Here is a 25,408-nt window from a genome sequence, read left to right as displayed (position 1 = left end):
GGTCACGTTGGCGTGACAGTTTTGTTCCAGTCCTTGATAGGTCTTTGGAGTCCAAAAATTTCTTAATCCCAGGTTCTCAGGGGTGGTAGAAGTCGTCCAGCTAGACTCAGCCAGTGGTTCCATGACCTTAGGAATATTACTTGGGGGTAAGGATTCGCTCCAGCAGAGGCCAAACTACAGGATCCAGGGCATGTTCAGTTGGAAATGGTCAGGTGAGCAGTTGAGGGAAAGGCCTCTTGTAGCTTGTTGTGTCCTTCCATTACCCATTATTGCAGCATTTCTTATGTGCTCTGCTGCAAACAATCCCACAGTACTTCTCTCTGCCTACAGCCAAGCTGGTAAAGCTTCTCCTCTTGGCAGAGCCTGTGTGCCCACCCAAGTGGTATAGCCAGGAAAGTAAGCAACCCTCCCCTCCTCACTTCAAACCAGTTCTGGGGCAGCCCACTATCCACTCTGATTGGAATCTACCTGCCTGACTAGGGGAACAAAGGAAGGTTTGTGTTCAGGTGCCATCTGACATCTGCCTGTGATGGGGAAGCACCCATTAATGCAAATTAAGTTCCTGGGCAGTGCCCAAATGGTCATCCTGTCAGAGGAACAGAAACATAACACCCTACACCCAGGTCTCTGCTATGGGAGTAGTTTTCACACCTATTTTAGGGCATTGGCTGGAGGATAATGCAAATTACCCTCCTGCTGATTTAGACAAGGAAAAGGTAATTTTCTAAAAGTATCTTCTCCTTAATATTTAATGAAAATCCAACTTGACCACTGAATGGGACGTTTAATGAATATTACCAAGTCTAACAATTAAATTTCCAGTCCAAGATACATTATTACATTTAATAATAGTGCATACAATGTTTTCTCCATGGAACAGTCATCCTTGTATGAGAAATTGGGTGGCTGGTTGGAGGGGTGTGTGTCCTGCTCGAGCAATAGCCACAATCCTTGTCAGGGTGAACCACAGAAGTCACTAAATGAATCTGTGCTTAACCCTGAGTAGCTTGACCTAAAAACAGTCAGGCGTAAGCTATAGGCAATGTGTGAAGAACTAATACAGCACACAAACAGTACTAAAGTGAAAACACAACACTAGAAAAAGCCCACATCAATTTAGAAAAATAGAGTAAATTGTAATAAATAATTTAAAACCGAAACAACAAAAATCCAATCAGTAGAACCAAGAATATGCAATTTCAAAAATCATGGGTATGTATAGCACCTAAAAGCACTAAGTGCCACTTATTATCTGGTCGTGCTGGACTGGATGAAAGTCACAAGTTCAGGCTGATTGCGATGAAGCACGGGCCTGACAGAGGGACCAGTTTAGTCCCACTAAAAAAGTTATCCGCTAAGGTCTAGCAGAAAGAATCCAGTTTATGTTGGAGGAAGCCTTGAGGAGCATGGAGAGTGTTGTTGTTGGTTGTCGCTGTAGTCCAAAGCACAGGCTGGGCATAGGGATGGCTGTTGCTGGAGATCAGCATTGGCGATCACTGCAGGTTGTGGGTGATCTAGCGGAGAGTTCAGATCTTGCATTGGCGGAAGCAACTGGCAGTAGATGTAGCGTGAAGTGTCGAGTTCACCGGAGCTTGGTGGTGGTGGTCAGTGCAGGCGGGAAGATTTTGGAGTGAACAGGCCCGTTTGCAGACTCAAAAAGCCATAAACTTCAGGATTTCCCCTTTTCTTCAAGGAGGAGTCTAATGGATTCCACACCAAGGGTCCAGGACCTGAGAAGCACCTCTTGGAAATCAGGAAGTCAGTCCAGTAGGGGTCAGCCGGGCTCAATCAGGTCAAGTACAGCAGGTCGACTGGGCAGATGTGGAAAGTCCTCTTGACCTTTTGGCCCTGTAGCTCAGACAGGAGGTCGGTCAGCTGACCCTTGGAGTAATTTTAGCCTGGGATGAAGGGTGCAGGTCCAGTCCTCCTTCTCGGCAAGCAAGGCTGGCCTCAAGCAGCAGGGCGTCATTCTTCTGTAGCATCCATAGGTCCAGGAATGTTCTGAAAAGTTGGGTCTGACAGTCCAATATTCATACCAGGTGCCAGCTTTGATGAGGGGGGGGGTGTGTGTGTGTGTGTGTACTCCGCCCCCCTGCCAAATAAGAAATGGCCCATCCTGCCAACAGCCTGACCCTCTATTGTGAACATGTCCCGGGAGAAAAAGGAAAGGCCATCTACCAATGACACCTAGTCATGTGACTCAGGAACAGAGCAGGCACCAAATGATTAGGGCAAGAAAAAGCCAACTTTCTAAAAGTGGCGTTTTCAGAATTGTGCCTTAAAACCCAACTTTACAGTTAAAGAGGGTTTTAAGTTACGATTCCTCAGATACCAAACACGACTTTCCCACCTGCTCCCAAGCCAAAGTAGCCCTATGTTATGGAGAGGTGGCCCTTGCAATAGTGGAAAACAAGTCTAGGAGTTTTTCCCTACCAGGACATGTAAAACTAAAAAAATACAGGTCTGACTTTTTAAATGCAATGCACCCTGCCCATTAGGCTGTTTAGGACCTACCCTGGGGGTGATTTATATGTATTCAAAAGGAAGGCTTAGGCCTGTCAAGGTTTTATTTTTCAAGGTCAAAAAGGCAGTTTAAAGGTGCACACATAGGCTACAATGACAGGCCTAGAACATGTTTGAGAATCTACTTGATTGGGTGACACAATCTATGCTGCAGGCCCACTAGTAGCATTTTATATACAGGACCTGGGTACATGTAGCACCACTTTACTGGGAACTTACAAGTAAATTAAATTTGCCACTCAATATAAGCCTTTTTTTTACCAAGGTTAATGGGGCAAGCACTTTAGCACTGGTGAGCAGTGGTAAAGTGTGCAGACTCCTAAGGCCAACAAAAACTAATTCACCAAAATGGGAGGAGTGAAAGCAAAACGTTTTTCGGAAGACCATCCCTAGGACTGATGGGTCTAACACCTTGCTACAGTGAAAACAGTTTTTAGGTGCTAATGACTGTGAAAACATGTTTCACATTAACTTTCCATATGTCCTGTTTAATACTGTCAGGGGTTATGGAATTTAACAAAATATCTACTTGTGACAGGTTGCTTCATAAATCTACTTGTCCTGTAAATAAATCTACTTGTTCCTTTGGTGCCATGTAGTGTGGCGACAAATTATGGCCGCAATCTCATTACATAAGAGCTCTGATAATAACCTACCTGATTATGCCAGGGCCAATACTATACTAGGACTTTAATGCTAGCAATTTCTGATTTTGCCACCATTCCACAGATATACATACTGGGGCTAGAGGTAGCAGTAAGCAATAGTTCCATGGTTAGAATGCCCTTTTCAGTCTGTGCAAACCTACTAGCATGTTTTAAGGGTTTTCACCAGGTCTTCTCTACTTATTTCCCCATACTGAAAAAGGTTGAAAATGTTCTCCCGACAAGGGCAGAATTAAACTTCTTCCAGGGTTGAGGAAAAAAGTGGTTGGAGGGAAAGTGAACTTGTAAACGCTCAACAGATTTTCACATGAGTAAATCTACATATGCATATTTGCTAGTGCTGAAATACGCTTCACAAATATTTTCTAGGAGTACAGTTTCCTGGTCTTCTGTAAATTCTGCATTCATGAAATACGTAAATCTACACTAATGCAAAGACAATATATTGTGGGTGCACTTTTGTGACTTTCCTTAACAATTGGTCCCCTAATTAGGCATAGCGTTAACCAAGACCTTTTGTTTTTATAAAAATTCTATCTCCCTCTCTCTATCCATCTTTCAACTGCCTTAACTATGAGTGACAGCCCTTGTACAAGGAGCATATCGCCACACAAAGTAATGTAGTTCAGTGCTAGGAACTACTGTGGCAGTGTATGATTTTTTAGACCAAAAGTATTTTTGCTTTTTGGCAATGTTTGTTACAATGGTGAGAGCCTGGGAGCTCCCACAACAATAAAGTTTTACAAACACTATATCAAAACAACACGCATTGCCAAAACCAAAAGACTTGACCACCAGTGTTGGACCTACTGACTTTGCCAATGCTTGTTTATTTTCAAATTTCCCATTGTCTTGTTGAAACTGGTTAACTGATTTTCTGTTATGAATATTTTCTGGAAATACTAGCATGCATCAACACATTTTTTTCACAGTAATTTAGCAAAGCATTTTTTCTAAATAAACTTTGATCTTGAAAGCTAAGAATCATCAATCTTGCTTTCAAGCTTCTGAAGATATTTGCATCCATGCATAGAGAATTCTGGTAGCATTATGCATAGCCTCATATTAAACTTTGCAAATGTGTGTACACATGTTTTTTTACTGTCAGTAGTGCAGTTTGAGCTTTAAACATTTATTTGGAGTGCTCACCATAATAATAATAAAGGCTTTGGATTAATGAACCATGAATAGAAGTTCAAACAGCATTAACATTTGGACACAAATATAACCTTAACTGCAGACAGTGGCCTTCCCTGCTCAATAATGTGGTACTGTAAGCTGGCAGCCAAAGGGTTTGTGCTGCAGGGGGTTTGTCCTACTTGGCCCAAGGACTAAATAAAAATGAAAACTTGTTATCCTTGACCCGAAACAATATGTCCTGGAAGTCGGGCTATAGGAATTCCAAACCCCTGACCATGCACCCTACCTTTTAGGGTGATTTATTAATATTTAAAAAGAAGGTGTAGACATGTCAAATTGGTTTATTTTGACAAGGTGAATTGCAGTTTTTATTAAAACTGCTCCAGACAGGCTACATTGGTAGACCTGAAGCCATGGTTTACACTGCCCTTTGGTGGATAGCAAAAATAACACAATAGGTGCTGCAGTCCTGCTGATGTTTAATTTACAGGCCCTGGGTGTACTTTGTACCATATGCTAGGGATTTACAGGCAGGTTGACTATGCCAATTAGGGTTAAGTCAAGTCAACTATGTTTAAAGGGTGGAGCACAGATACCTGGCTACTGGTTAAAAGGAGTAGAGTGCACAGAGTTCTAAAACCAGCATTGACAGCTAGGGCAAAAATCTGGTGGTACTCCCTTCAAAAGGCGGTCATTTTCTTACATGTACTTATCAAGAACATAGTAACTTTACTGCCCTCTCATTTCTTCTTATTAGTTGGCTTTATTGTTGCTCTTATTTTCTCCTAATTCCTTGGCTTGCATACTATTGCCTTCCTCTTGTTTTTGTGCATAGATGCATAGACTCCTGACTTTTCTTTTGATTGGTTGATTTGTATCCTTCCACTGCTCACTTTTAGGGATCTACTTTTTTCTTTTTGTTCAAGCACTCCATGGAAGATAATGTGTTTTCATGCTCACTCCTGTGCCTCTCCCCCCCCTTGCCCCACGCCCTCTGCACTCTGTTATGTTCTTTCTCTTGTACTGCTCTGTTTCTGGTGTCTCTGGTATGCTTCTCCCCAGCCAAACTCATATATCCCAGTATCTCTTTCTATGATTCTACCCATCTTAAACTATTCTCTGTACTCTCTGCTCTGCCTCTCTCTGTGTCTGTCTTTAGCTCTTTCTCTGTCTTTATCTTTCTGTACGTTACTTTCTTTCCTTTCTCCTTGGCTTTTTTGGTCTCTCCTTTGTCTTTTCACACATCTCTCCTCTTACTCTCTTCCCCATCCCCTCTCTGCCTCTTTCCTTAACTCCCATTGCCTTTATTTGACTGACTCGACCCATCTTTCTCTTTCTTTCTGTCGATGTTTCTCTCTTCTTGCTCCTCTCTGTCTCACCCTTTGCCTCAGTTTCTCCGCCCTGGCCATTCTTAATGTCTTGGATAAACCACAAATGTTTTGTGCACAGCTACATGCAGTTAAAAAGTTTCAGTTCTCAAATGCTGAGACTGACCTGGGGCCATAGAACTGCAAAGGTCTGGATGTCCGGTGCTTTGTTTTGGTTCGAGGCTTCGGCTGTGAAATGTGAATAACCTTCGCCGTTCCTAAGGATGCATGCTATGTTGGACTTGTGCCTAGGTCGGCGGGAACAGGAAAGTTTTTTTCGGTGCAATCTTTTCCCTTCTTCCTCGGGGACAGGAGGACCGTGATGTATCAACGCATTCCCCTACGGGCACTGAACGGGCAAACCCTTTGATACATCAGACTCTTGCTTTCTTATTGCGATCTCGAGTATAAATGGACGTCAAATCCAAGAACTCCGTACTCCGTGTATATTTCATTTGCTGACATGACAAACATAGACTAGTGGTGAGCAAAGTGGAGCGAGCCGGATTCTGAAAGCTATAAAAGTGAAGCGTTGTCAGAACGATGGTACAGTATGTACTGTTCAACCTCCCCAAGATTTGGAGACGAGCAGCTGGGATGGCCGCTCTCTTGGCTGCTTCTGAACGCGGCTTCAGCAGGAGCTGTTCTGGGGAACAGTGTGCCGGGAGAAATACAGACATGACTAATTGCACAGATGTATTGGTTTAATTAATCTCTCTAACACCGTTTATTTATGCCTAAGCATCTCACACATGCCAGTGTTAGTAATTCAGAGTCGCGCACTGGCTCGGGAGTGATTTTTATGACCGGTGTTATGTAGCTCCGGGATCAGCCCCTGCCAGCTCTATGGATGGTATACCAGCAGCGATTGTTCACTCCTGCCCGTGGCAGCATTTGCCGTCACCTTAGCCTTTGGGGTGCAGTTGGTACAACTATTTGTTTGTATTAATTCTAGTTGTTAAGCCACAAACCTGTCTTGCTGTTTTCAATAACATTCCCAAACCACACAAGCGTCTTTCGACATAAAGCAAGGTTTTGTATGGTGCGCGTGTACGAAATGATGCTCCTGGTTCTCTACAGGCGTCTCAACGTACAACTTTTTGCCGATACATGGAGCTGGACTTTTAGCTGCCATTATACGCGAAAGCACAAGTATAGCCAGATGTTTAAGTTAACTGGGTAACTAAGCAAAGTCTAATAAAGAGAATCTAGACGTCAAAGAAAAATTAAAGTTATGGGAATATAACCAATAATTCGAGTCCTTTCACACCGTCGAACTGTGGTCTCTAGGCCTGTCTTTTTCTTTCCCTTTCAGATCAGCCTTTGTCCCTGCTCCCCTCACTGATCTACTTTGACCAGTGTTACTTGTCACTGCCTGTTTTGTTTCACACACTTTTCTATTTCATTTTCTCTTTCCCTCCTTTCCAGTTTCTTTACACTCACTGTTTTTCTGCATTCTGTTCTTTCTCTCCATTTCTCCTTTCTTAACCTGTCCCTAGTTGACCTTGTCGACACACAATCGTATTGTCCTTTTTTTTTTTTCCCCCCCCCCTGCTGAACGACCCTTGTCACCAGCTCTTAAAAGCTCTGTACTTGTCTGTCTATGGGTAATGTATGATGGAACAACGAATGCTGGTACCACGCATGCCTGAACAATGCGGTCGGAACAACGACCACTTTCTTACCACAAATGCCTTTGGAACAACTTTTCGTTGTAAAAGCATGCCTAGTAAAGGCATGTGTGGGAACAGCATTCATGGTTCTAGCATGCAACCCCCCCCCCCCCCACCTCTCCTAAGGCCCAGAAGTACCCCACCCTTAATACTAAAACTACCCGACCCCCACCCCTAAAAAAGAAGATACCTTGCACCCACCCTGAGCCCTAAACCCTTCCCCGACCTCACCCACCTGCCCCTAAAAACAAAACTACCCCGCTCCCCCACCCCCAAAAAACACTAACTACCCCTATCCTCCCACCCCCCAAAAACCAAACTACCCTGATCTCCCCCACCCCCATAAACCATACTACCCCGACCCCACCCCATAAACCAAACTACCCTGACCCCCCTACCCCCAGTAATCAAAGTACCCCCACCCACCAAAAAACCAAACTACCCCACCCTGTTTGTGGTTACTTTCTCCCTATGGGTTGCCCTCTCTGCTCCTGACCAGAGCTATGCTACTATACACAAATGTCTTGAAGGGTCAGTTAGTGTAGCTCTCAAATTGATTTAATGTAGGTTTCCTCCATAATTTAAGAACGTAAACATAGGATTTTAGAAAAGACAGCAGCAAATATTGTGAATATTTCTTGAAGTCTCCAAGCAATAGTCAGCAGAAGGCTACACTAGATCACATAGGTGTCACCAGGACCATAACATCAATGATTCGGCTTTTCCCATTCTTCAACCCTTCATGCAGAAAAACATAAAGATTGACACAGGGGGGAGGATAAATAGTGTGCAAATTGAGAAAACTTGCCAGTGATTCAACACTGCATGCTAACTTGGATTAAAAAGTATCTCTTAAAGGGCGAGGTTCCAGGACTCCTCTACAGACTTAAGAATATCCTAAGATACTCACCAGTGAGACCCTAGACAAAGCAACATTGCCAAGTTCCATGTTTTTCAGGAGAGAATAGAGTTAACTGGTCAGTCTCTAGTCAAAGTAATCCAGGTTAGCATCCCACAGAAACCAAGCAGGAAATGTAGGCTTCTTCATACTCATGCATGTGAGGTTGCAGAGCAGGGGGTTCCTACTGAGACACTATCCACTATTTAGTGTGCCACCAACAGAAGAGACCTGTACATGTTAATGACCAATTACGCTGTACCTTCTGAAAACTGGTTGAGAGGAAAATTAACAATTTGTTGTTTTTTGGGGTGGGGGGAGAGGGGACTGAAACAGGCTCCATCTGTCTCGCCATTCACCAGCAATGCTATTCTTCATATCACCAGGTATGTTCCAAAAGGACCTGTGGCACAGAGCACACTGGGTTTATAAGCCCTTAGTTTAGCCTTGGATCCAGTGGAATCCTCAAATCCTCCCTGGATTACTGTGCCTGACGCATATCTAAACATGAATTCTGACATATTGCTAAAGGTCCAGAACCTAAAGGAGAACAGGAAGTTTGCAAAACATCTCTTGAACTACAGGAAGCCTGTCAATCAGAAATGTCTGTACGGCCATTTAGTACACCCTCATAAGAAGATGAGAAATCTGCACAGACCAGAAGGAAGGCAGAAGTAGGTGAACCCTTAAACTTGGTAGAAAACATCTGTCTCGTGTTTCTGGGGAGAGCCAAATCTGCCACCTCCTGCAGTTTGACCTCTTGCAGCTGAACTGAGGGAACGCATTTATGTCCAGGATTACTTTGGTGCAGTAAAGCCTGTGCCATTTATGCCAATCTGCCACTGTCTGGAACAAGCCTGTGATGTGTTCTGTATAGGATGAAATCTGTCGTTTTCAGGCAGCAGTGCAAAAGAAATCTCTTGGTTAGTTACCCAGTACCATTGACCTGGTTCCCACATTATCCATTCACAGAAGAATCCAGCACAGATATGTCTTCCTTCCTTGGATGTGAGTGCCATTTGCTTTAGGTTGATCTTCATTAGGATGTCTCAGAGTCTTTATATAGTTAATAGTTTATGTTTCATTTGAAATGCAAGCACGATGAACTTTAAACTAGCACGTTGAAGCAAGTTTCCACAAACCTGAACTTCTTCAAAAATCTCGAAGATAAACCTCAGTGGGCTTATGATATCTAAAGGTTATACCAGAAGGTTTGGGAGTGGGTACGCGTCTAAGCATACTCCTCACATCCCTTAACTTTCCCTTACAGACCAACGCAGACTTCTAGGCCTCTATATTTGTGCCATCTCCAAGCTCTGGTGTCGATGTTTTTCTTTCTGCACCTGCCAACCCTGATCTGATGCATCTCAAATCCTGTCTAATTCTGACAGATATTTTCTCCTAAAAGTTTCATTGGAGTTGCTCCTTCTTCGCGAAGCGGGTTCCAGCACTATCCCGGTTTCAGGGTACATACATTGAGGCCAGAATAGCTGCATCAACTTAAGGTAGCCATTGAGATTTTTGGTGTTGCACCGGATCCTTTTGGAGCGCCTCTCGCCCCACGGGTCTGAGGGTTCCTGTAGTCGAGTTAGTCAGCAGACCTGTCCTCAACTCAGATTGTGCCCCTCAAAATCACACAGAGGTTGCCCCCCCTCTTTCCCCGAGGTCAGTTCTGATGTTACCTGGGATTTCACCTTCGTCAGCACACCCAGCACCACCCTTGACAGCACGATTAAAGCCACTGGCTTTTGTATCAACACTAATGCCAATGTCAGTGTATATATCGCCAGTAGTTCTGTCAGATTCTGAGACCCATGCCATGCCACCCTGGACACATAACCAGACTGTCATCACCTAATCCTATGGCCACTGAGGAGTCTGTCTCCTTTGCAACAGTAATTTAGAGAGCAGTTGAAGTGTTAGACTTTACTTTGCCCACTCAAGAGGTTAAGACCAAGGTGCTGCCAGAGGTCCTCAACCTAGCAAACCAGCTTTTAAAGAGGCCTTGACAAATATTCTAGTGGCACCTGGACCAAGCCATGATCTTCTACACCAGTCAGTAGACAAGTTGAGAGACTGCCTAAGCCTCCTCCTGGGGATCCAGGGATCCTTCTACACCATCCCACTCCAGAGGTGTTGGTGGTTCACACCTTAACCAGCTGTCTGAATACCAGTTCTATCCCACCACTCCACCTGACGGAGAATCCAAACGGATGGAGAAATTTGCAAAATGCATGTTCTTGGTCAGCCTTGACCTACTCTCAACCAATGCAACATGCCTCCTGAGCAGGTATTCACATGCTTTATGGGACAGAATGGTTGCCACCTTGCCAGCTGTCCCAGTGGATCTGTTTCCAACCTCAGAGCAGCTTATTTTGGACAAACAGGATGCAGCCTAATACTCAGGCAGATCTGGTTTGGAAACTACAGAATGTCTATGTAGGGCAGTTTGCTCCATGGTGGTGCTTAGGTTCCATGCCTGGTTTCGCTTCACAGGCTTCTATTTTGACGTGCAACAGTCCCACATGGATATTCGGTTCACGACTATGCGGTTCTGATGAAGGCTGACTCAGCCCTTGACAGATTTAAAGAGATTGTGGCCAATGCCTGCTCTCTAGACCTAGCTGCGTCCGATTTTCCAACATCACCACCATTTCTCAAGACTTCTGTAGGGGTTACCAATAAAGACAATATGCGCTTCAGCACCAACATGTCTCCCAGCCCTGTCGAGGCTGGGGATCAGGCTGGAAGCATCCAGAGGCAACAGGCTACTCAAACCCCAGCCCCTGCCCTCCCCCAACAGCTGCTACAAACCGCTTTAGTTTGTTCTTGGCAGCACACAATAAACTGGTAGGGATTGCATCTCCTTTTACCTCCCAGCTGGAGGGGCATCATGTCCGATCAGCATGTGCTCCAGTTCTTCCAAAACAGATTTTTCATACCCTTTCTATCCAACCCACTCCACAACTCCTCCCAGAGTACCACTAATCCATACTGGATGGAGATCTTCAAGACCTTTTGGTCGAGGGAGCACTACAGAGGGTACCCTCATTGGAATTTGGGACTGGTTGCTATTCATTTACTTACTGGTGCAGGCTGAGGATGGGGGCCTCTGCTTCATCCTCAACCTTTGCCCTCCAAACGTTTTCCTCTTGAAGGACAAGTTCAAAATGTTCACTTTAGCCTAGGTTCTGCCAGCCCCTGGACCCAGGAAACTGGATGGCAACACTTGACTTGCAGGATGCATGTTTTCACATCTCAGTCCTGCAGTCTGTCGTTACCTGCGGTTTCAGGTAGGTCAGGAGCACTTTTAGTTCACAATACAACCCTCTGGCCTTACCAGTGCACCTTGGGTGTTCATAAAGGTGATGGTGGTGATCGCAACCCATCTACACAGTTTGGGAATACCAGTCTTTTAATGTCTTGACGACTAGCTGCTGAAGGAAGGCTTACCTTAAACAGTCGTAAACCACCTCCAAACAAGCCAACCTGTTCACATAATTTGGGTTTGCCCTCAACGTGCCAAAGTCACACCTGACTCCTTCACAACGGCTCTCATTTCATTGGAGCCATTGTGGATATGATGCTCTTCTGAGCCATCCCTCCACCTCAGTGAGTCCAGGACACATGGGCTATGATCCGGCCGTTTCAATCCTCAATTTGAGTCTCTGTGAGAGTGGCAAGGAGGCTTCTGGACCTCTTGGCCTCCTGCAGCCTGCTTGTGGACCATGCCAGGTGGCACATGCAGGCTCTTAATTGGGATCTGCTTTCTGTGGACTCGGCATCAAGGGAACCTATTGGAGTCCATTAAGGTGTCGAAGGAGAGTGGAGAAGATCTGAAGTGGTGGCTACGCAAATGTACTGTTGGCAAACTCCTCTCCCATCCACAGATAACTGTCATGATAGATGGTTTGTTGCAGGGTTGCAGACGTCATTTGGGAGAGATCGAGATAAAAGGACGAGGGTGTCTGTGGAAGCTTGTCTTCACATTATCCTGTTGGAGTTACAAACGATCTGCTTTGCACTGAAAAGCATTCCTTTTGACGATGAATGGTAAATGGGTGCAGGTCCTCACAGACAACAGCTTGCTATGTGGTATTGCAACAGGGTGGAGTAGGGTTGTGGGTCCTGTACCGGGAGGCTGTGCGCCTTTGCAAGTGGATGAACGCTCGATATCTCTCTGTTTACCTAGCATCATCCAGGATCTTTAAATGCCGGAGTGGATGGATTCGGCCAGCATTTTCTAGTGGATCACAAATGGCGGTTACGCACATAGGTGTGGTGCAAGTCATTTTTTTTAAATGGGTTGAACCCTAGTTCGATCTTTTGGCCCCCGCAGAGAAAGCCGTTTTGAAACTTTTGCCCAGTGGAGTTCCCAAGACAGAGTTTCTCCCTCGGAGATGTCTTCTGCCAGCATTCGAGGCCATGAATCCTGTACAGCTTTTCTTCCCCTCCCTCTCCTGCCCACTGTTCTCAAGAAGATCAAGAGAGACCAGGCCCCTAACATCCTAGTGGCTCCGGACTGGGCGAGGAGAGTGTGGTATCTGAACTTTTGGCAATGAGCATGTGTCCTCCAATTCTGTTTTCCCTTCAGGAGGACCTCCTGTCACAGCAGCAAGACTGAGTCTTCAACTGGGACCTGCACAATTGGTACCTCTATGCTTGGAGATTGGATGGTGACAGCTGATGGCTTTCGATCTGCCTCTGAAATGGATGCAGCTAGGCATCCATCAACCAAATCGAAATATGTAGGTTGCTTGGAGAAGTTTGTAGCCCGGTGGTCCTCTCGACACATCCAGCCCCTGAATGCACAGTTATCGGATGTACTCTTAATTTGTCTGTCTTTAGTCCAGCAAGGCCTTGCTGTGGCAACAGCTAATGTTTACCTCTCAGCTATTTCGGCCTTCTTAGCTTTTATATAAACAAACATCCCTTTTCAAGCCACCTGTCTAATGTGTTTTTGAAGGGGCTGGTCCGTATGTTCCCACTGACTCCATTTGCCATGCCGTAGTTCAGCCTTAATTTGGTACTCGCCTACTTGATGTGCATGTGCACTCCCTTTGAGCCCATGTACAGTTGCTGTCTCTATTTTACCATGAAGACCGCATTCTTTGTTGCCATAACATCGGCCAGGTGAGAGAGCAAATTCTAGGCATTGTTTTTGGTTCTTCCCCATATAAATCTTTCTTTCCAGACAAATTAGTCCTCTGGACAAAAGCAGCATTCCTGCCCAAGGTAGCAACACTTTTCCACATTGGGCACTCCATCAGTTTGTCGGCTTTCTATGCAGTGCCTCACCCATTCAAAGAGGAAGAACAGCTTCATTGCTTTGACCCTAAACAGGCATTAAGCATATGTGTGGAACGAATCTGAGATTAGTGATAAGACAACCAATTTTTCATCTGTTTCTCGGAGGCTAAAAAAGGCATAATCCGTGCAAAAGAGGAACATCTCAAGGTCGATTATCTGTGCTTCAAGATCTGCTATGGGCTAACCAAAAAGCAGCCCTCAGAAGGCTTGCATGTTCACTCCATGAGAGCAAAGGCTGTTACCACTGCGCTGGTGCACAGTGTGCCAGTCATGAGCATTTGCTAGGCTACTACGTGGACGCCCCTTCACACATTCACAAAGTACTGCCTAGAAAAAGCCAAGTCAGGTGGGATGGGCATTTTGCCAGTTCTGTCCTGCAGGATTTTCTGGCCTGAGCCATTCCACAAACTCCCCATCTGGGGAGGTACTGCTAGAATATCTGATATCAAGAGGATGAATCTGCATTTAGAAATCTCTTATCAGATTGACCAGGTTACTTACCTTCGGTAACGCCTTTTCTGGTAGAAACTTGTCTAACTGCAGGTTCTTCACTGACCCACCCTCCTCCTATTCTGTGGAATGGGCTCATATAACTTGCTTAAAAGGTTCCAACCAAAAGTCTACACACTGCCATAAACTGATTTTGAAGGCTTTGTGTCTGTAGGCATGGACAGAGATCAGAAAGAAACTGACAGCTCGTGGAAGTGGCTTTCATATGGTGGCCCGACGTCATCTCCAAGGCAGGATGGGCCTGATGCAGAGCTGGCCTGCACAAAGCCACCTGTCCGCACGCAATGGAATTTCTATGAAAGTTTCCAGATCCAGTCTAATACCTTTAGTAATTCAGAAGGTGGCAAATCTGAGGCTAGTCTCTTCCAGAAAAGGTGTTACTGAAGAATAAGTAGCTTGTTTTTTTAGGTGAGATGAGAGGTAAGCAGCACAGAAACCAGGTTTCAGTTGGCTTGGGCATTGTTATAGATGTTTTACGTACGCTTGGAGAAGCGCGTCCTGGGCACCTTTCTTACTCAGTCATTGGGTTACTCCTCAATCTAAAGAACCCATTGACCACCATGTTTGTCCTCAACCCGTTCCCCTGCATGTTTATACCAGTATGATTTGGGAGCAGGTCAGAGCTCTCTCAGTTGACTTCTCGAATTGTGTTGACAGGATAGAAATTGGTTTTCATTCCTTTGCACAAGGAGTAATTTACCTCTTCTAATACTGAGGGTTTGGTAGAGGGGGTTCACCACCCAAGGTGGGTTGCATAGTCTAGAAATGAAAAAAGGAAAAACAATAAAGTTCCCATTTAGCCTTCACCTGCGTCTAACCAAGAAAGCTAACACTCCTGGTAGTAGAAAGGTTTAGTGTTTGGTTGTGGAAGCAATGAGTAGACCAGTAGAAAGATGAGTGTGTTAATCCTGGACATCAGAAGCGGAAATGGCTAGGCACGAGTGGTGTAGTGGTGTTTGGGGAAGCCCACACTTTACGTGCATTTTTAGCTTGTACTTCAGAGATATGAGATGATACCTGAATCTCTGGAAGCTGTGTGACTTTCTGGCAACCCACAACTGCCTTCATTTGTTAAGTGGTATACTGCGCCCTGCCGTTGTAAATCAATGAGGAACGCACCAACCTCGGCAAATGCGCTAGCAACACAGCAGCTATGGTGCGCAGGAGGAAAGTCACATTGTGACAGAAGAGGAGGAACATTACTTTCTCAAAGTTCAGCATTTTTGTTCTGCATTACTTGGAACTCTCTCATCCTAGATTAGTAGACTGTAGAGTATAAAATAGGAGGGAAGTCTGCAAAAGTTCTGCAAAGCCACAAGAAGGGAGGAGAGACTCGCCAATGCCCTGTGCAACAAATCTGGAAAAAGATAGTGGAACGTGTGCTGAAGCAGTGGGTCAGTGCACCTAAACGCAAAAAGGGTAGAATTTGCTTAAGTACCACAGAAAAGAGAGGAATAGGAGGCCAGTAAAACAGAACGTACCTGGCGGAGAACAGCAAAAGAAAGAGCAAGAGGATCCCGTGTAGAGGCTGTTAGGTGAATCAAAGTTCTATTTTATTGACACTTAAGCACCATAGTGTATTATTTTACTGTTTGCAGATGTAAAGATATTGATTTTGTCCTCAAAGCAATGATCTTTTTTTAACCACTCATGGACGATGTTCTCTTTTATTTCCAGACCCCTTACCACGTAAATCTGCTGCTGGCAGGGTACGATGAGCATGATGGCCCTTCGCTTTATTACATGGATTACTTGGCAGCCCTGGCACAAGCACCCTTTGCAGCCCATGGATATGGTGCCTTCCTTACCCTCAGCATTCTGGACCGATACTACAAACCAGGTAAGTGTCATTAGACTTGCTTTACAAACTCCCTGAAATGCCCACTGAGCACTTCCTTTAGATGTAGCTGTAAATTAACTGTGATTCGCCAATTGCAGCACTTGGTACTGCAAACATTTGCTGTGGTTGTCCATTTAAAGAGTTGGGTGAGTGTGTGGGTCTGGTTAAAGATCTTGTTGCATTTACACGAAATATAATTCTCATTAGGTTCACTTGGTTAAGGTAAAATTAATGTGTTTCTTACAGTTATGATTGACTTGTGTAAGGAAACCGGCTTTTGACAGGTTTCCCCCGCTTTTTGCCCCATTTGGACTATTAGCTGCTGGTTTTCGACTAAGAGTGCACTGAGGCCTGCTACCCAGACCTCAGCGCCAGTGTTTTAACCTATACAAATTGCAAGTCGAATTGCATACACCCAATTGGCAAGGCCTGACTTACTTATAGATACCTAGTATATGGTACCCCTGGCATGTAAGACAGAGTGTTTATTCAGGGCTGTTTTTTTCCACCCTTTGTGTGATAAGATACAAAATGGCCCCTCAGCCTGCCACTACAGATTGGAAGGACAGTGTTTTCGCTGCCAGTTTGACAAAACCACCCTATCCCTTAACATTACACATAAGTCTCCTCTAAAGAAAGGCATATAGAGTCCTATAGCAGGGAGCTGTATTTGTTAAATAAGACATGTTTTATGATGTGTCTTCGCAGCAATGCTTCCAAATTGTCTTTTTGCTCTGGGTATGATTGGTAGCCCCATTGGCTAATAAAGTGTTACCGAGTGGCATCCCTACCCAGCTAACTCTTGATTGGGACTACCAAAGTGGTTCATATAAGGTATCAAATTTATTGTGGCATTAAAAGCGACTTGATGGCCAAGTCTAAATGAATGTCACTCTTAAAGGTAAGCAACTTTTGCGAAGTTGCCACGCTGCGCCCCTGCTTGTCCAGCTGCTTCACAAAGACATACACACCCAGAGAGGTTTCTGACCATCTGAGGAGATGCGTGAACGACTCCCAGGCTCGGGAACAAAAGGCAGTGCCACAGCAGTGTTACCTCCTTGGCCCGGATTCCCACTCAGGGGGGTTAGCACACCAGTGAACTTCATTGGGGGGGGGGGGTGACCTTTGATGGGCCACCTGGCACAACACCCCTCACCAGGATTCCTTTTGTTCCTGTAGAGAGCATGAAGACAGAGCTAGAGAGGGGAAACTCTCCCCCCCTAAACTGTTTTTACCATGGGGATGTTGCCCTTAGTTAGTCACACTTCTGTGGTGGTCTACTTTGATCCTCATGACCAAGGAAGGGTTGTGACATCTTGAAAGGGACAAGAATGTGGCATTCTGGGATAGCCCAATGCCACACATCACAGGAACTTTGTCACTAGGTAGGAGGGGACACAGTAGCCCATTGGCTAGTGACTTTGTGGTCCCGTCAGGGCATTTTCCTGGAACAACTAGGACACCCTCGGCACGTTGACCATCAGTACACAATGGACTTGGAAAGAAGACAAAAAGAAGACCACTTTGCACCCATTGGAAGCGCACAAAGAGAAGCTGTGATGCCAGGGCGACTGCATCTCCTGCACTTTGGGCTAGCAAGTTTAGGCCTTGTTCTGTGTGCCTGGCTTGGGGGGAAAGTTCATTCCCAACCACAGTCTGAAGGAGAGACTCTAAAGGTCAGTTGAACTAACTGTTTTAAATTTTTCAAAAGTTTCCATACTTTTTGCTGGCCAATGCTTGTTTGCGGTTAATTTAAAAGTTTATTGCTTCAACAGTCTATCTCCAGAACCCTCAGGTGGATTTTAATGATTAAGGTCTCTACAAATTCATAAAAATAAGCTTTTTTGTGTGTCTTGTTTCTTTCGTGTTGTGTGACTTATCTAATTGTTTAGTGTTGTTGAATGCGTTATACATTTTTCCTTTGCTAAGCCTTACTTCTCATAGCCACAGCTACCCAGGGTTGAGCCTAAGGTTAAGTAAACGTACCTTACTGTATTTGTGAGTGCACTGCATAATAAGGCTACCCAGCCATATGATACAGTACTCCCAAATCCTCAGCTTTGTTATCTTGATCATTTGCAATTCATCATAGTTAATCAGTTATTGGGAGCAGTGAGCGTTAGCTTGACAGGATGTCATAATTTGTGGGATAGTCGCTGTAAAGTGTGTGACGTGGGCATGTCGGTATTCATGGGGGAAGATGATCTCAACAGTTTAACTGAACGTGGCAGCATTTGATGTGCGTGAAAGCATTATTCAAACTAGCAAACAATTAATTTGCTGCTGGTTTTGGAGCATCATATCCTGCGGAGGGGGGCACGGTGAATGTGAGAGCATGGTGTTGGACCACTGGGTATTGACAGGAATTGAGGTATAGGTCACAAAAAAGCCCAGGTGGAATTTCCGTTACAACAGAGTGATTTCAGTAATTGTGCGCTACACTTGTGCAAAATTCATGAAATTATTGCGCAAAGTGGCATAATAGCACAATGTGCCACTTGATGAAAAAAATGAGTGCACACAACCAGGACGCAAGCAGCTGCTTTTTGCTGTGCTCGTGGGTTTTTTTTTTGGGGGGGAGGGGTGTTTTTTGCTATTTTTCTCGGGCAAAATACATGTTCCCCAAACAAATAACACCAAATGCTGATTTTAGGATTTCACATAATTTTGTGTTTTTTTGTTTTGCAATTTTGTGCACTTGCGCAATAGCAAATTATATTAAATTTGCCCACCCATAGTCACAACCATGGCTGAGACCAGGTGGTTTGAGCTTATGCTGTGATCCCTGGTTGGATACCCTAGACATGACAAAACCTTCACATGAAAGCCCAAGAGCCTAAACTGGTTGGATGGGGAGTGAGTGAGTCAAGTATGTTTTTCAGAACGAAGGGCATAATTATGTTTAGTTTACTTGGGACTAGTCTGCTTTGTTTCTAAGCAGCAAGGTGTCTTCCGCTAGTACCTAGCAGCATAATTTCTGGCCTTCTTTTTAAGAGTTTAGTTGTTCTGATAATCTAATGATAAAGTAATAGAAAATGGGACTTTTAGGATTGTTGCTTCTTCACGAACTCTGGAAAAGAAACATTTCAGATAAACAGAATGAGCAACGTATACTAGGAAGTCCTCTTCTGGGGTGGCACAATTTTTTTGGTCAGTTTTCCTACACCAAACCACGATGTCCATAGGGCAGTATTCACAAGATCTGTGCCTTGCATTTGCACTAAACACAGTGCAGCTATAAAGTAGAGGTGAACTTAGATTGTGAAGTTAAAGCCATACCAATTGGATTTGCCTGTACTTGTTAGTTTTGTAATGAATTGATGTAGAAAACAAATGACTGTGATGAATATTCTACCCCTGGTGGAGACCCATCTAAGTAGTATGTAGACTTTTTACTACCAAATCAAATAATGGAATCGGCAAGCTTAGAAGTAAGCAGCTTTTTTCAGTTTATGTAGTCAGCTACTGTGGTTCACAGATTCCCACTATAATCGCAAACCTTCTGGCCAGTCACTACTTCAATACCACTCTCTTCTTGTCTATGCCTGATAAATGTTCCGTTTACTGTCGATGGTAGGGTGAAAGAGGGTATGGTAACGAGTTGTAATGCAGATTGTCTGAGCCCCTTCCTAAGTCAAGCCAGAGGGTTATTGATCTTAGATGGCAAAATAAGATCAGAATTAAAGGGTGATTGGCATGTTGTTCCGATGATGGTCCTGCAACAGAAGTGCAGCAATTTATCTTAACAGTCAATGAAATGAAGTAGTTAAGGACGTCTGCCTGTATTTTGAGGCCACCCTTTGAGGGGATGTAGGTCAGGTTGTCTGCTAGACAGACACTTCTACAGAATGCTTTTCTACAGCAAATGTATATTGCCACGGTCTAAAATGTGTATTTATTTTGTTTGTAAAAGCTTTGTTTCCATTGAAAGTTATGTTGCTACCATGCACTGTATCATCAATCAAGTAGCCCCATGACAGGAAGCAACTGTGTGTGGCCTCATGAGCGCCAGTTTCTTGATATGCCAGTACAATCTCCCACTGATCCCACACACTCCCAGACCACTGTGGTTGGCAATATTTCACGTTAGTGGCCAGGTCTTGCAGGTATTTATGTAGATTGTGGTTTCATGGTGGTCACTGCTGAACAGGGAGCTTCCGTTGAGATGGTAGTTGCAGAAATCCAACATTGTGGAAATGCCCATCTGCCTCGGTATGTCTGGTGGCAATCAGTCTCATGCTAGATCCTAAAATGTAAATTCAAGGTAAAACATTTGGTAATTTCTTGTAGCGCTTTCCCCAGTATTCTTAATACTGGTTGAGAAAAATACCTAGTTGCTCTCTGTTCTTAACTCCTTAGACCTGAACATTGTGTTGGTCTTATCAATTACGGACCAACCTGATTTCTTTGTGAAGTGCCTGATGGGCTCTGCGCTGGGATTTTGTAGTCAAAATTACAAAATAGATTTGCTACTCTGTGTATGGGCATCTCATAGCCTAAGTGGTGTAATTGGCTTGGACTGTCAGCAGCCCCAGTGTCGCTTCAGTGACCTGCACCTGGTACTAGATAAGCCTAAGCCGTCTCCAAAGGCTGGAGGGTAAAGCATGTTGACATAAACTGTACAACTCATACAGACGATCTGATTCCAACTGTGTGGATGCTTTCACTCACGGATTAAAGTAAAGTTCCTCAGCGAAATCCTAAAAAGAGCAAAACACCTTAAAAACAGTCGAGTCTAAAGGTGTGAAATGTGTAATATTTGACTTAACACAGTCTTTTCTCTTTGAAAAGGTATTTTTACTAAGAATGCTGTTTTGTGCACAGTTCTTCTGCGAACCCTTTTGTGCAAGGCCCTTCTGCTAACCTATCCATCCATCAGGCTCATTATGCACGTGTCTCCAATGCACCCTGGTGTAGAGAGCGCTGTTTCCTCGTTAATCCTTGTTGAGGGGCTTGTAAACGCTTGTCAGGCCTCATTGCCGAGTCTACACCCGCCTTGGCATCACACCCGCTCTGGACGAGCTCGCAAATACCCTGCAGTTGGTTATCCCTTAGAGCTTAGCTGCGCTGCTTATTCGCGCAAAACTCGTAGCTGTATTTTTTATTTTCTATCAGCCCAGGACACGGCGGCCCATAGATCTTACTTTCTGTTAGGGCCATGCCACCATTGGTACGTCACTGCGAACCCACCTGTCTTATAGGGAATGATTCAGCACTACAAGCCCACCTCAAAGGTACATGCATCTCCCGTGAATAGCATAGACTCTGAAGCAGGTTGAGCTTGCAAAACGGATTAGCGAGCCTTTCTATTTGTTTCGACAGTGGTGTGTCCATTGAGATCAGCGGTGTCTCGCCATTCACCCTCCCCCGCGCCACGCGAAATGCGCACAATGTGCTGTCACAGTACGCAGTCTCTATTCATGGGGTTTCTTTTATGCCAGCGTGTGAGAACGGAGCAGCACCTCGCGCGTGCCTTCCCATTATTAAAGCGAGCCCCCCGCGGGGAACCCGTGTGAAGCAAATCTCTCCGTGCCACCCCTCCATATGGGTCCCCGTTCCGTCGCGCGCGCCCCGCCCTCCACCACCTTGCCATTCACCGGCTGCAGGCGTCCCCGGGGCAGATGGAGTCGATTGCGAGGCCTTAATAAAGACCGGGCTGGAGCTGACTGGGCCGCAGTGCGAAGGCCCGTCCGCGGCCGAGGGGCGGCGCACATTCCGTCATGCCTTCGCCTACTGTGTCCAATCGATTCTGGATGGCTCGTTATAGGCTGGAAGGCCGCGCTCCCAGACGTCTTGGATGCATATGGGACGCATTTTCCGCTAGCAGTAAATCGAGGAGGGGGCGAGGAGGGGTTCCCGTCTTAGTTGTTTCAATTAAGCAAGATTGGAGTCGATGTTGAAGGTGCCTTTAAATCTTACTTTTCACTTCTTGCTTTGCAGGTCTCACACGAGAGGAAGCGGTTGAACTGCTCAGGAAATGTGTGGAGGAGGTGGGTCTTGGAGAACGTCCACGTTTACTAATGTTGTTAAAAGCGTATTGGTAATATTTGATTTATACTTGTGTAACCATAATCTGCTTCAGGAGAAGTTAAGATAGGGTGCGCTTCTCATCCTGAGGTAAGTAGAAATAGCCGCAAACATTGTTCCAGCAACCTGCTCTGTCTGCGTAGGGCATTGTTGGATTAGTAATGCACGCTTGAGTTGGTAGTGCCTTTGGAAAAGTAGTAATTGTAGTGGCGTAGTTTCAAGGGGGAGGTGTTTGAGGTGTGGCAGCCCCACCCAACTAAATACTTTTTTGGCTTGGTAGTTCAGTCTGGGAGCCCAGATTCGGGTCTGCTATATCTGTCACTTTATCTTGTCCTCTTTATTTCACAAAGAGATTTTAACATGCTCGTTTTTTGTTTTTAGGATCAGCAGTTTAAATAAATTTAAACCCAGATTTTGCGTCTGGGTTACATCTCTTTTTTTTGGCACACCACGAGGCAAAATCCATTTCGATACTTACAAAGCACATAAATATGGATTTGTGTGGCTTTGTAAGAAAAAGGAATACAATGCAGCGCATTGTGCTGCCTTGCATTACTTTACGTCGGGTAGGAGTTCCATGGGTGGCACATAGGCATGCCACATGCATCCACCTCTGGATTTTGACACACATTTTACTTTATTTACATAGGCACAGATTTAGAAAGATTTTCTGTCATGGTTGCATCACTTTATTGAAGCAACCCCAACTCAAAATCCTTTTTGGTATTTACAAAACAACACAAATTTTGACTTGCAAGAAAAAGTAATGGAGCACAAGGCGCTGCCTTGTGTTACTTTGTGTCAGGTAGGTGTTGCACGGTTATTGTATGGGCATCCCCATGCATCCACTTATGTTTTTTTACTCAAATCAATATTTACATTGTGACATGGGTTTGTGTCAAAATGGTGTGCCTGTGGTTGGCGTAACAAGGTGAAATATCTTTATTTTTCCTCGTTACTTCTCTCATTTTGCACCACACATCCAAAGAGGGAAAAAAAAATTACAAGGATAGTTTTTGTGCTAGAAGCTATGCCTTCCTGCACAAACACTAACCTGACCATAATGCAGACACCTTTCACCATGGCGCAAGGGTGCCTACATTGGTGCAAGGTAGCCAGTGCATAGGAAAGCAGTACTGTGCAGTTTCTCTGGTGAGATGACGCAGTTGTGCTCTTTTCAGGTGATGCAATGCAGGGCTGCAACTTTGCTTGCTGTGCTGCACTTCTTTGTAAATATGCCCCTTAGTGATCGGTTTACCAAAAAAGTAGCAAATCTGCACCCTTAGAAATATTCCTTGAATGTATATGAATTTACTACTTTTTAGAATCTGCAAACATTGGCAGTAGTAGGCTTGGAACTTTACACCAGCCTTAGGTTTCCAGGCATACTACCAGCAATCAAACACCCAAAGGGTGGTGGGACCCATGCTTGCCAATAGTCTTAAACACTGGAAATCCCTTGGGTGGAGCATTCCAAACTATTGTTTTCCGCCCACTTTGTCACTCTAGACAGTGGGCCTGATATAGGATTTAACAGACATAGCAAAGATAGTCAGGGTGACAGAGGACTTTACTGCCTTTATTCTGCCCGCCAAATTTAGCGATATCTGCTGCCAGCTGACATTTCTATACATTGGCCGGAACTGCCATCACAGCAGTTCCTGTAAGTGTAGGAAAAGTTTAACGGTCGGCTCTGTCAAACATGACTGCTGGCCGTCAAACTTTTCCAAAGTTTCTTATTTTTCAAAAACCAACTCACGAAGCGGGAGTTGGTTTTTGAAAAGTTTAGGAAAGAACAGGCATGATCCACACACCTCTTTTCTCCCATAGTGTGGGGGGGGACAGTTTTCTTTTTTTTTTTTTTTTTTCTTTTTTTTTTTTTTTTTACTGTCCCTTCCCACCTTACCTGGTGGTGGCTGTCGGTAAAAAAACATCAGGCCGTCCACTCTAAATGGGACGGACTTCCGATGGCACCTACTCCGTCAGACTGTCAGCGGAAGTTTTACACTTGCAGAATAAATGTTACTCCGTCAGAGTAAAACTTGTGATCCAACCTACTCAAAATGGGGCGGTTGGACCTTGAGCTAGGCAGGCAGTGTACTCTGTTGCAACAGAGTACCTGTTTGCCAAACTAAATCAGCCCATGAGGCCCACCTAATGCAAATCCGTACTGACCCTGCTCCTAATAAGAACAGTTCTTCCCGCACCTTGGTCATCTCACACTTTCACCCTGTGGCCCACTGCATTTTTAGTTAATTTATGGTTCATATTGCTTAAATTTCACTGCCTAAGCTACGCCTCTGAGTAACTGTAGGTGTGCTGGACCAAAGTCTACTTAGTTAACCTGCCCTGAGAAGCCAGTGACCCCGCTCAGCTGGCATGCATGAACCAAGGCTCCCTGCAAAGCCTTTAAGTATATGATTGCAGCTAAAGTACTTGGTATGGAGCAAGGTCTGAGCTTGCCTGATCTTCACCTCCTGGCCTGTGCTCAGAAACAGTTGGTTGTATGCTTACAGGTGGTGTACCAGATCAAAAAGCTCTGCACAGCACAGTAGAACATAGGAGCAGTGCAAAGCATAGAGCCTAGTAGTTAGTGGGGCTGACCTGTAAGGGAACTGGGACTTCCTTTGACACAACTTCTAGCTTTGCCTTGTCCTTTCTAGCATTTTTCTGGGAGCACCAGCCTGGTCTAGCAGGTAGTATCTTTCCCTCCAGGTCAGTCTACTTCTGCATGGATGAGAACTCCAGTCCCTAGAGTGCAGCCATGGGCTGTAAGGGGTTCAGGTGAGTGAAGTTTATCTGGCATTCTGACCTCCACTGCCCCAATCCTCAAGTAGTTTCGTTTCTAGTATGTGTGATATTTGGCATTTATCATGTGGAGTGGGACATGGTATATCAGAATTTTTCAGTGTCTGTTGCTACGCATTAAAGTAGTAAGCCTATATGCTTACAAGGTGCTTAAGTGCATTGGTTAACCACAGTTGTGGAACAGACTATGAATGCCTCCAGTTCATGAACTAACTTTATTGCGCATCAAGTGGCCCATATGGGCCACCCTATCGAGGCTTAAAGAAAATTCCCATTTTATTTCGATGTTTGGCCTCATAACAAATTTAATGGGAAGTCACCTTAGTGTCGCAGGAATCCCAAGACGAGTGCATCGGTTTCTGTCTCTCAAACACAGTCACTCACTCATACTTTCTCTTTTTTTTCTGCTAATCTCTTTCTTTCACCCTGCTTTTTACTTGCCTGGAAGGAGGGAGTACCAAAAATCTGTTGTCTTTTTTATTTGTAATGCTTTGGGTTTCATTCACATAATCAGCTTCACAGATTATTTGCTATATTCGGGGCAAACCATGGCATTAGCACATGATGAGAGTTGTATTGTTGCTCGTTCGTACATTTGAATGACTCCTGTATCATTTAAGATGTTTAATTCTCTGACACTGAGGCCC

The 25,408-nt window shown here is 44.7% G+C and overlaps 1 protein-coding gene across 1 annotated transcript in view; it reads left to right on the top strand.

The window, feature by feature from the left end:
- Nucleotides 1-25,408, top strand: part of PSMB2 (proteasome 20S subunit beta 2) — a 131,408-nt gene that overhangs the window by 93,984 nt on the left and 12,016 nt on the right. Inside the window, exons 4-5 of the mRNA XM_069223818.1 lie at nt 15,764-15,926; nt 21,867-21,916. Coding sequence (XP_069079919.1) covers nt 15,764-15,926; nt 21,867-21,916 — 213 coding nt within the window. The remainder of the gene's footprint in view (nt 1-15,763; nt 15,927-21,866; nt 21,917-25,408) is intronic.

The sequence above is a fragment of the Pleurodeles waltl genome, chromosome 3_1 (genome assembly GCF_031143425.1).
Source record: "Pleurodeles waltl isolate 20211129_DDA chromosome 3_1, aPleWal1.hap1.20221129, whole genome shotgun sequence".
NCBI classification, from domain to species: Eukaryota; Metazoa; Chordata; class Amphibia; order Caudata; family Salamandridae; genus Pleurodeles; species Pleurodeles waltl.
The sequence above is the reverse complement of the archived record's forward strand: the minus strand, read 5'-3'. Positions and strand labels throughout refer to the sequence as shown.